At 47.2% G+C, this 12681-nt stretch overlaps 1 protein-coding gene across 1 annotated transcript in view; it reads right to left on the bottom strand.

The window, feature by feature from the left end:
* pibf1 (progesterone immunomodulatory binding factor 1) overlaps positions 1-12681 on the bottom strand; it is a gene marked incomplete at its 3' end in the record, with an annotated part of 66482 nt that overhangs the window by 2206 nt on the left and 51595 nt on the right. Inside the window, 2 exon segments of the mRNA XM_045206952.1 lie at positions 625-775; positions 3538-3703. Coding sequence (XP_045062887.1) covers positions 625-775; positions 3538-3703 — 317 coding nt within the window.

Below are 12681 nucleotides of genomic sequence, written 5' to 3'. Positions count from 1 at the left end.
GAGCCAATCACTGCTACTGATGTTGATGATATGAACTACTATTCTAACCTTGTGCCAACGTTCCTTTCTAATATTATTCTAACGTTGTGAGAACGTTCCTTTCTAATATTATTCTAACGTTGTGAGAACGTTCCTTTCTAATATTATTCTGACGTTGTGAGAACGTTCCTTTCTAATATTATTCTAACGTTGTGAGAACGTTCCTTTCTAATATTATTCTGACGTTGTGAGAACGTTCCTTTCTAATATTATTCTAACGTTGTGAGAACGTTCCTTTCTAATTTTATTCTAACGTTGTGAGAACGTTCCTTTCTAATATTATTCTAACGTTGTGAGAACATTCCTTTCTAATGTTATTCTAACGTTGTGAGAACGTTCCTTTCTAATATTATTCTAACGTTGTGAGAACATTCCTTTCTAATATTATTCTAACGTTGTGAGAACGTTCCTTTCTAATATTATTCTAACGTTGTGAGAACGTTCCTTTCTAATATTATTCTGACATTGTGAGAACGTTCCTTTCTAATATTATTCTGACGTTGTGAGAACGTTCCTTTCTAATATTATCCTAACGTTGTGAGAACGTTCCTTTCTAATATTATCCTAACGTTGTGAGAACGTTACTTTCAGCAGCCTGCACGGTGACGTCGTCCAGCTCCTGCTCCAGTCTCTCGTAGGTCTCTAGTCTGGCCTGGTGCTCAGCGTTCTGGGCCTGGAGTTCTGTTATCTGCTTCTCTGAGGCCGTCTGCAGCCGGTACAACTCCTTGGTCAGGACCTGATGGGAGACCAGGGGCTGTTAACTCTGGTCCAGGGCGTTACATAATAATATGACATTTAGCAGACGCTTTTATCCAAAGCGACTTACAGTAATGCGTGTATACGTTTTTAGGTATGGGTGGTCCCGGGGATCGAACCCACTACCCTTGGCGTTACAAGCGCCGTGCTCTACCAGCTGAGCTACAGAGGGACCACATGCCGTTTGCTACCGCTCAGCAAGCTGCATGTAACACCCTGGACTAGAGCCAAGGGGTCCGTATGTATCAAGCGTGTTTTAGATCATAATGAACAGGATTATAATGGTCAGGGGAGACCTGGTCCTAGATCAGCTCTCCTACTCTCGACACCCCGACGGTCCCGTGAGCAGCGCTGACTAACTAAGACATGTGGTCCTCTGTAGCTCAGCTGGTAGAGCACGGCGCTTGTAACGCCAAGGTAGTGGGTTCGAACCCCGGGACCACCCATACACAAAAATTTATGCACGCATGACTGTAAGTCGCTTTGGATAAAAGCGTCTGCTAAATGGCATATTATTATTTATTATTACATTTCCAGGCCAAGTTGGGGTAGTTTGGCGTCTTCCTTATTGTCATTTATTTTATTCATTAACACATGATAAAACAAAAAGTGGAATTCTTTCTCATATTATTCCCACTTTGAAGTGAATGAGAGGTTTGTGTGTAAATCTCAAGCTAGTATTCAGGCCCAAGTTGTCCTTTAGTTTCATCTGGCCAAAGGCTCTTCTCAAATGGCACCCTAATCCCTGTATCAGGGACTGACATTAAGGAACCCTACTCCCTGTACCAGGGACTGACATTAAGGAACCCTACTCCCTGCATCAGGGACTGACATTAAGGAACCCTACTCCCTGTATCAGGGACTGACATTAAGGAACCCTACTCCCTGTATCAGGGACTGACATTAAGGAACCCTACTCCCTGTATCAGGGACTGACATCAAGGAACCCTACTCCCTGCATCAGGGACTGACATTAAGGAACCCTACTCCCTGTATCAGGGACTGACATTAAGGAACCCTACTCCCTGTATCAGGGACTGACATTAAGGAACCCTACTCCCTGTATCAGGGACTGACATTAAGGAACCCTACTCCCTGCATCAGGGACTGACATTAAGGAACCCTACTCCCTGTATCAGGGACTGACATTAAGGAACCCTACTCCCTGTATCAGGGACTGACATTAAGGAACCCTACTCCCTGTACCAGGGACTGACATTAAGGAACCCTACTCCCTGCATCAGGGACTGACATTAAGGAACCCTACTCCCTGTATCAGGGACTGACATTAAGGAACCCTACTCCCTGTATCAGGGACTGACATTAAGGAACCCTACTCCCTGTATCAGGGACTGACATCAAGGAACCCTACTCCCTGCATCAGGGACTGACATTAAGGAACCCTACTCCCTGTATCAGGGACTGACATTAAGGAACCCTACTCCCTGTATCAGGGACTGACATCAAGGAACCCTACTCCCTGCATCAGGGACTGACATTAAGGAACCCTACTCCCTGTATCAGGGACTGACATTAAGGAACCCTACTCCCTGTATCAGGGACTGACATTAAGGAACCCTACTCCCTGTATCAGGGACTGACATCAAGGAACCCTACTCCCTGCATCAGGGACTGACATTAAGGAACCCTACTCCCTGTATCAGGGACTGACATTAAGGAACCCTACTCCCTGTATCAGGGACTGACATTAAGGAACCCTACTCCCTGTATCAGGGACTGACATTAAGGAACCCTACTCCCTGCATCAGGGACTGACATTAAGGAACCCTACTCCCTGTATCAGGGACTGACATTAAGGAACCCTACTCCCTGTATCAGGGACTGACATTAAGGAACCCTACTCCCTGTATCAGGGACTGACATCAAGGAACCCTACTCCCTGCATCAGGGACTGACATTAAGGAACCCTACTCCCTGTATCAGGGACTGACATTAAGGAACCCTACTCCCTGTATCAGGGACTGACATTAAGGAACCCTACTCCCTGTATCAGGGACTGACATTAAGGAACCCTACTCCCTGCATCAGGGACTGACATTAAGGAACCCTACTCCCTGTATCAGGGACTGACATTAAGGAACCCTACTCCCTGTATCAGGGACTGACATTAAGGAACCCTACTCCCTGTACCAGGGACTGACATTAAGGAACCCTACTCCCTGCATCAGGGACTGACATTAAGGAACCCTACTCCCTGTATCAGGGACTGACATTAAGGAACCCTACTCCCTGCATCAGGGACTGACATTAAGGAACCCTACTCCCTGTATCAGGGACTGACATTAAGGAACCCTACTCCCTGTACCAGGGACTGACATTAAGGAACCCTACTCCCTGCATCAGGGACTGACATTAAGGAACCCTACTCCCTGTACCAGGGACTGACATTAAGGATGAAAGTGACCTGAGAAGTAGTTCAGCCTGCTCTGTGGTTGCCCCATTAGGAAGGTGATTTATTTTACCAAAATGCTAAGAATTCCAGTAGTCTGGTCTGTCTGGTTCCTCCCCTGTGCGTAGGTGAAAACAGCTACTTTATTTTCGGGCAAGTGAGAATAATCTTCCGGGCAAACCAACAAATATTCCTCACTTTCCCATTGGGCAAGTCCCTTCCTGTATGGTGCACTGCTTTGACCAGAGCCCTATGGGACGCAGCCGAGGTGTGTCCAAAGTAGTGCACTACACAGAGAATAGGGTAGCCATTGGAGACACAGAACCCCCTACCTCTAGTTTCTTCTGGTGTTTCTCCGACTCCATCTGACACCGTCCCAGGTTCCTGGCAGTCTCCTCCTGCACCATCTGAGAGCGCTCTGCCTCAAAGCTCTTCAGCTTCACCTGGTTCAGGAGCTCTGCCACCCGGCTGTCTGTCCCCGCCTGGACGCCACGGAACCTGGACACACACACACACACACACACACACGGTTATATATAACCCCAGGGAGAGACACACACACACATTTCCACGTTGGTCATTAGTAAACTGTTATCCAGAGAGACTTACAGTCAAGAGGAGGTGAGACAAGCGCAGTAAAAGTTCCTCAGTTAAAGCAGGCAGCTATCAGCTACATTAGTGTCAGTAAGTAGAGACTAGTGGAAGACAACCCCTCCAGTGGCACACGTCTTCAGTTAGGATAGACAGAGCAGAGGCCTTGGGTATAGTTAGACTACAAACCAACTGCAGTGATACGGGACAGGAAGTATTTCCATATTTAACATTGAGAACCTCATAAAAACACAATAAAAGTGATACTCGTTGTTTTGTTGAGAAACTGGTTGTTTCTCCAATCAGACTGATGGTTTGAAGATATTAACCGGAACCAGTTCAGAAGGTAAAACCCGAATGCCCCGCCTTGGCCTGACGAATCAGCTGAGATGGCACCAATTAGAGCCTAGTAACAATCACGCATAAATTATTAGCGGTCTATTTAAGCTGCCTGGGTCTGCTCGCTCATCCTACTGCCGATCCCTGCTACTCTGATCTGGCTCCTTGTTCTGCATCGACACTGCTGTGTAACTAGATGTTTCTCTCTCTATGCTGCTGTGTAACTAGATGTTTCTCTCTCTATGCTGCTGTGTAACTAGATGTTTCTCTCTCTATGCTGCTGTGTAACTAGATGTTTCTCTCTCTATGCTGCTGTGTAACTAGATGTTTCTCTCTATGCTGCTGTGTAACTAGATGTTTCTCTCTCTATGCTGCTGTGTTTCTAGATGTTTCTCTCTCTATGCTGCTGTGTAACTAGATGTTTCTCTCTATGCTGCTGTGTAACTAGATGTTTCTCTCTATGCTGCTGTGTAACTAGATGTTTCTCTCTATGCTGCTGTGTAACTAGATGTTTCTCTCTATGCTGCTGTGTAACTAGATGTTTCTCTCTATGCTGCTGTGTAACTAGATGTTTCTCTCTATGCTGCTGTGTAACTAGATGTTTCTCTCTCATGCTGCTGTATAACTAGATGTTTCTCTCTCTCTATGCTGCTGTGTAACTAGATGTTTCTCTCTCTATGCTGCTGTGTAACTAGATGTTTCTCTCTCTATGCTGCTGTGTAACTAGATGTTTCTCTCTCTATGCTGCTGTGTAACTAGATGTTTCTCTCTATGCTGCTGTGTAACTAGATGTTTCTCTCTCTATGCTGCTGTGTAACTAGATGTTTCTCTCTCTATGCTGCTGTGTAACTAGATGTTTCTCTCTCTATGCTGCTGTGTAACTAGATGTTTCTCTCTCTATGCTGCTGTGTAACTAGATGTTTCTCTCTCTATGCTGCTGTGTAACTAGATGTTTCTCTCTATGCTGCTGTGTAACTAGATGTTTCTCTCTCTATGCTGCTGTGTAACTAGATGTTTCTCTCTATGCTGCTGTGTAACTAGATGTTTCTCTCTATGCCGCTGTGTAACTAGATGTTTCTCTCTATGCTGCTGTGTAACTAGATGTTTCTCTCTCTATGCTGTTGTGTAACTAGATGTTTCTCTCTATGCTGTTGTGTAACTAGATGTTTCTCTCTATGCTGCTGTGTAACTAGATGTGAATTGGAGTGGGTCTAGGGTCTGCCCTCAGACGAACCATCAAACAGGCAAAGCGTCAATAAAGGAATAAGATTGAATCCCACTACACCAGCTCTGACACTCGTCAGATGTGGCAGGGCTTGCAAACTATTACAGACTACAAAGGGAAACCCTGCTGCGAGCTGCCCAGTGACGCGATCCTACCAGACGGGCAAAATGCATTTTATGCTCACTTCGAGGCAAGCAACACTGAAGCATGCATGAGAGCACCAGCTGTTCTGGACGACTGTGTGATCACGCTCTCCGTAGCCAACATGAGCAAGACCTTTAAACAGGTCAACATTCACAAGGCCGCGGGGCCAGACGGATTACCAGGACGTGTACTCAGAGCATGCGGGGACCAACAGGCAAGTGTCTTCGCTGACATTTTCAACCTCTCCCTGACCGAGTCTGTAATAACTACAAGTTTCAAGCAGACCACCATAGTCCCTGTGCCCAAGAAAGCGAAAGTAACCTGCCTAAATGACTACCGCCCGTAGCACTCACGTCTGTAGCCATGAAGTGCTTTGAAAGGCTGGTCATGGCTCACATCAACACCATCATCCCGGAAACCCTAGACCCACTCCAATTTGCATACCGCCCCAACAGATCCACAGATGATGCAATCTCAATCGCACTCCACACTGCCTTTCCCACCTGGACAAAAGGAACACCTATGTGAGAATGCTGTTCATTGACTACAGCTCAGCGTTCAACATCATAGTGCCTACAAAACTCATCACTAAGCTAAGGACCCTGGGACTAAACACCTCCCTCTGCAACTGGATCCTGGACTTCCTGACGGGCCGCCCCCAGGTGGTGAGGGTAGGCAACAACACATCTGCCACGCTGATCCTCAACACGGGGGCCCCTCAGGGGTGAGCGCTTAGTCCCCTCCTGTACTCCCTGTTCACCCACGACTGCGTGGCCAAGCACGACTCCAACACCATCATTAAGTTTGCTGACGACACAGTGGTGGTAGGCCTGATCACCGACAACGATGAGACAGCCTACAGGGAAGAGGTCATAGACCTGGCAGTGTGGTGCCAGGACAACAACCTGTCCCTCAACGTGATCAAGACAAAGGAGATGATCGTGGATTACAGGAAAAGGAGGGCCGGACGCACCCTCATTCACATCGACGGGGCTGTAGTTGAGCGGGTCGAGAGTTTCAAGTTCCTTGGTATCCACATCACCAACAAACTATCATGGTCCAAACACACCAAGAAAGTCGTGAAGAGGGCACGACAATGCCTTTTCCACATCAGGAGACTGAAAAGATTTGGCATGGGCCCCCAGATCCTCAAAAAGTTCTACAGCTGCACCATTGAGACCGGTTGCATCACCGCCTGGTATGGCAACTGCTCGGCATCTGACCGTAAGGCGCTACAGAGGGTAGTGCGTACATCCCAGTACATCGCTGGGGCAAAGCTTCCTGCCATCCAGGACCTCTACACCAGGCGGTGTCAGAGGGTAGTGCGTACATCCCAGTACATCGCTGGGGCCCAAGCTTCCTGCCATCCAGGACCTCTATACCAGGCGGTGTCAGAGGGTAGTGTGTACGGCCCAGTACATCACTGAGGCCAAGCTTCCTGCCATCCAGGACCTCTATACCAGGCGGTGTCAGAGGGTAGTGCGTACATCCCAGTACATCGCTGGGGCCCAAGCTCCCTGCCATCCAGGACCTCTATACCAGGCGGTGTCAGAGGGTAGTGCGTACATCCCAGTACATCGCTGGGGCCCAAGCTTCCTGCCATCCAGGACCTCTATACCAGACTATACCAGGCGGTGTCAGAGGGTAGTGCGTACATCCCAGTACATCGCTGGGGCCAAGCTTCCTGCCATCCAGGACCTCTATACCAGGCGGTGTCAGAGGGTAGTGCGTACGGCCCAGTACATCACTGGGGCAAAGCTCCCTGCCATCCAGGACCTCTATACCAGGCGGTGTCAGAGGGTAGTGCGTACGGCCCAGTACATCACTGGGGCAAAGCTCCCTGCCATCCAGGACCTCTATACCAGGCGGTGTCAGAGGGTAGTGCGTACAGCCCAGTACATCACTGGGGCCAAGCTTCCTGCCATCCAGGACCTCTATACCAGGCGGTGTCAGAGGGTAGTGCGTACGGCCCAGTACATCGCTGGGGCCAAGCTTCCTGCCATCCAGGACCTCTATACCAGGCGGTGTCAGAGGGTAGTGCGTACGGCCCAGTACATCGCTGGGGCCAAGCTTCCTGCCATCCAGGACCTCTATACCAGGCGGTGTCAGAGGGTAGTGCGTACGGCCCAGTACATCGCTGGGGCCAAGCTTCCTGCCATCCAGGACCTCTATACCAGGCGGTGTCAGAGGGTAGTGCGTACGGCCCAGTACATCACTGGGGCAAAGCTCCCTGCCATCCAGGACCTCTATACCAGGCGGTGTCAGAGGGTAGTGCGTACGGCCCAGTACATCACTGGGGCAAAGCTCCCTGCCATCCAGGACCTCTATACCAGGCGGTGTCAGAGGGTAGTGCGTACAGCCCAGTACATCACTGGGGCCAAGCTTCCATCCATCCAGGACCTACTGTGCCTTGCAGAAGTATTCATCTCCCTTGGCATTTTTCCTATTTTGTTGCATTACAACCTGTAATTTAAATTGATTTTTATTTTTATTTCATGGGTGGTGTGAAATGAAAAAAATTACATTTTCAAAAAATTCTAAAAAATAAATAATGGAAAAGTGGTGCGTGCATATGTATTCACCCCTTTTGCTATGAAGCCCCTAAATAAGATCTGGTGCAACCAATTACCTTCAGAAGTCACATAATTAGTTAAATAAAGTCCACCTGTGTGCAATCTAAGTGTTACGTGATCTGTCACATGATCTCAGTATATATACACCTGTTCTGAAAGGCCCCAGAGTCTGCAACACCACTAAGCAAGGGGCACCACTAAGCAAGGGGCACCACTAAGCAAGGGGCACCACCAAGCAAGCGGCACCATGAAGACCAAGGAGCTCTCCAAACAGGTCAGGGACAAAGTTGTGGAGAAGTACAGATCAGGGTTGAATTATAAACAAATATCTGAAACTTTGAATACCCCACGGAGCACCATTAAATCCATTATTTAAAAAAATTGAAAGAATATGGCACCACAACAAACCTGCCAAGAGAGGGCCGCCCACCAAAACTCACAGACCAGGCAAGGAGGGCATTAATCAGAGGCAACAAAGAGACCAAAGATAACCCTGAAGGAGCTGCAAAGCGGAGAATCTGTCCATAGGACCACTTTAAGTCGTACACTCTACAGAGCTGGGCTTTACGGAAGAGTGGCCAGAAAAAAGCCATTGCTTAAAGAAAAAAATAAGCAAACACGTTTGGTGTTCGCCAAAAGGCATGTGGGAGACTCCCCAAACATATGGAAGAAGGTACTCTGGTCAGATGAGACAAAATTTGAGCTTTTTGGCAATCAAGGAAAACTCTATGTCTGGCGCAAACCCAACACCTCTCATCACCTCGAGAGCAGGTCCTCTGTAGCTCAGCTGGTAGAGCACGGCGCTTGTAACGCCAAGGTAGTGGGTTCGATCCCTGGGACCCCCCATACACAAATAAAATTAAAAAATGTATGCACGCATGACTAAGTCGCTTTGGATAAAAGCGTCTGCTAAATGGCATATTATATTATTATTATTATATATTATATATATTATATTATATATATAACACCATCCCCACAGTGAAGCATGGTGGTGGCAGCATCATGCTGCGGGATGTTTTTAATCGGCAGGGACTGGGAAACTGGTCAGAATTGAAGGAACGATGGATGGCGCTAAATACAGGGAAATTCTTCAGGGAAACCTGTTTCAGTCTTCCAGAGATTTGAGACTGGGACGGCGGTTCACCTTCCAGCAGGACAATGACCCTAAGCATACTGCTAAAGCAACACTTGAGTGGTTTAAGGGGAAACATTTAAATGTCTTGGAATGGCCTAGTCAAAGCCCAGACCTCAATCCAATTGAGAATCTGTGGTATGACTTAAAGATTGCTGTACACCAGCGGAACCCATCCAACTTGAAAGAGCTGGAGCAGTTTTGCACGCTCAAGTTCTGTTTTTTTTGTCTTATTTCTTGTTTGTTTCACAATAAAAAATATTTTGCATCTTCAAAGTAGTAGGCATGTTGTGTAAATCAAATGATACAACCCACCCCCCAAAATCCATTTTAACTCCAGGTTGTAATCAACAAAATAGGAAAAATGCCAAGGGGGTGAATACTTTCGCAAGCCACTGTATGTGATGGTATGTCATGGCTGAGCTGTGTTGCTCTGCAGCAGTCTACTGTATGTTATGTGGTATGTCATTATAATATAATAATAATAATAATAATAATAATAATAATAATAATATGCCATTTAGCAGACGCTTTTATCCAAAGCGACTTACAGTCATGTGTGCATACATTTTTACGTATGGGTGGTCCCGGGGATCGAATCCACTACCCTGGCGTTACAAGCACCGTGCTCTACCGATTGAGCTACATGGCTGAGCTGTGCTGCTCTGCAGCAGTCTACTGTATGTTATGGCTGAGCTGTGCTGCTCTGCAGCAGTCTACTGTATGTTATGTGGTATGTCATGGCTGAGCTGTGCTGCTCTGCAGCAGTCTACTGTATGTTATGTGGTATGTCATGGCTGAGCTGTGCTGCTCTGCAGCAGTCTACTGTATGTTATGTGGTATGTCATGGCTGAGCTGTGCTGCTCTGCAGCAGTCTACTGTATGTTATGTGATATGTCATGGCTGAGCTGCTCTGCAGCAGTCTACTGTATGTTATGTGGTATGTCATGGCTGAGCTGCTCTGCAGCAGTCTACTGTATGTTATGTGGTATGTCATGGCTGAGCTGTGTTGCTCTGCAGCAGTCTACTGTATGTTATGTGATATGTCATGGCTGAGCTAACAGGAAGGGTGAAGGTACTCCAGGTATCACTTCTCAAACTAACAGGAAGGGTGAAGGTACTCCAGGTATCACTGCTCAAACTAACAGGAAGGGTGAAGGTACTCCAGGTATCACTGCTCAAACTAACAGGAAGGGTGAAGGTATGCCAGGTATCACTGCTCAAACTAACAGGAAGGGTGAAGGTATGCCAGGTATCACTGCTCAAACTAACAGGAAGGGTGAAGGTACTCCAGGTATCACTGCTCAAACTAACAGGAAGGGTGAAGGTATGCCAGGTATCACTGCTCAAACTAACAGGAAGGGTGAAGGTATGCCAGGTATCACTGCTCAAACTAACAGGAAGGGTGAAGGTACTCCAGGTATCACTGCTCAAACTAACAGGAAGGGTGAAGGTACTCCAGGTATCACTGCTCAAACTAACAGGAAGGGTGAAGGTACTCCAGGTATCACTGCTCAAACTAACAGGAAGGGTGAAGGTATGCCAGGTATCACTGCTCAAACTAACAGGAAGGGTGAAGGTACTCCAGGTATCACTGCTCAAACTAATAGGAAGGGTGAAGGTATGCCAGGTATCACTGCTCAAACTAACAGGAAGGGTGAAGGTACTCCAGGTATCACTGCTCAAACTAACAGGAAGGGTGAAGGTATGCCAGGTATCACTGCTCAAACTAACAGGAAGGGTGAAGGTACTCCAGGTATCACTGCTCAAACTAACAGGAAGGGTGAAGGTATGCCAGGTATCACTGCTCAAACTAATAGGAAGGGTGAAGGTACTCCAGGTATCACTGCTCAAACTAACAGGAAGGGTGAAGGTATGCCAGGTATCACTGCTCAAACTAACAGGAAGGGTGAAGGTACTCCAGGTATCACTGCTCAAACTAATAGGAAGGGTGAAGGTATGCCAGGTGTCACTGCTCAAACTAATAGGAAGGGTGAAGGTACTCCAGGTATCACTGCTCAAACTAATAGGAAGGATGAAGGTATGCCAGGTATCACTGCTCAAACTAACACGAAGGGTGAAGGTACTCCAGGTATCACTGCTCAAACTAACGCTGCTTTCTGTCCTCTCTTCCAAGTTACGCTACCAGCAATGGTGACCACTGGCCACGCTGGGCGACCCATTACTCATCACTGATGCTGGCAAACCAATGACGAGATACTGGTTTTCATCACAGCTCCGTCTCCTCTTCCAACGCTGTGGGAAATCTCCTGAGCTATACGCATCCCAATCATTTGGAATCGGCGCTGCTTCAAACGGCTTCTCCATCTGTCCCTGCATCCACACTGGAGATCATGGGGCGTTGGTCCTCTGCTTCCTACCAACGCTATATTAGATAAAAAACGCCAAAGAGATTTTGGATGCCAAAAGTGATGATTTTCATCTGCAAGTTCCAAGCCTTATATAGTTCGCTATGTCGCCATTCAGCCCACAGCCAATAGTATTGCTCTGGTGGTTATCGTAATAGTAATAATAATAATAATAATAATAATAATAATATGCCATTTAGCAGACGCTTTTATCCAAAGCGACTTACAGTCATGCGTGCATACATTTTTGTGTATGGGTGGTCCAGGGGATCGAACCCACTACCTTGGCGTTACAAGCGCCGTGCTCTACCAGCTGAGCTACAGAGGACCAGTAATAGGTCAGTGCATATTAGCGCAGGTGGTTGGCTGGGTTTATACTGCTTCAGTTGGGTGTTAGTAGTAGTAGTAGTGTTGGGTAGATATTTAATGTAGACCGCAGATGATCAGGCTACTCTTATAGCTCAGTGAGAGCACCCCCGGCGGTGCGTCTCTAGGGCGGCTGGGTTCACACACTGCTACGTTGGCAAGACGGGCAGATTGTTCGCCCGTGCCAAGATGAAGCTCATCTAGCCTCAAGCGAAGGTACCCGGTGGTACGTCACGAGGGACAGGAGTCGTTTATGGTTAACATAACCACACAGTATTCATCTTGTGATGGTAGGTTTTCCTTTAGCTGGTCTATTGGTCATCTCTAAACGGTGTTCTGGCGTAGCTCTACATAGTTGGCTTGCTGTTCTGGGGGATTGGTATAGCTTAACACGCTCACTGCCTGTAGGCTATTATATGTTGATGCTTTGCTTGGCCAGTGAGCTACCCTGAAGAAGCAGAGCCTATTTTTTTACATTTTAGTCATTTTAGCAGACGCTCTTATCCAGAGGGACTTACAGTTAGTGAGTGCATACATTTTTCATACTGGTCCCCCCGTGGGAATCGAACCCACAACCCTGGCGTTGCAAGCGCCATGCTCTTCCAACCGAGCTACACGGGACTATAAATCACCAAGACTTGCATTATTCATTGCTTAATAACTGGTTAAACATATTTCTACGTGGCGTTTTCTTTCTGAACTATAAAACTGTTGTTTCTCAATTAGACTGGTGG

The sequence above is a fragment of the Coregonus clupeaformis genome, chromosome 24 (genome assembly GCF_020615455.1).
Source record: "Coregonus clupeaformis isolate EN_2021a chromosome 24, ASM2061545v1, whole genome shotgun sequence".
NCBI classification, from domain to species: domain Eukaryota; kingdom Metazoa; phylum Chordata; class Actinopteri; order Salmoniformes; family Salmonidae; genus Coregonus; species Coregonus clupeaformis.
This window is presented reverse-complemented; position numbering and strand designations above follow the sequence as displayed.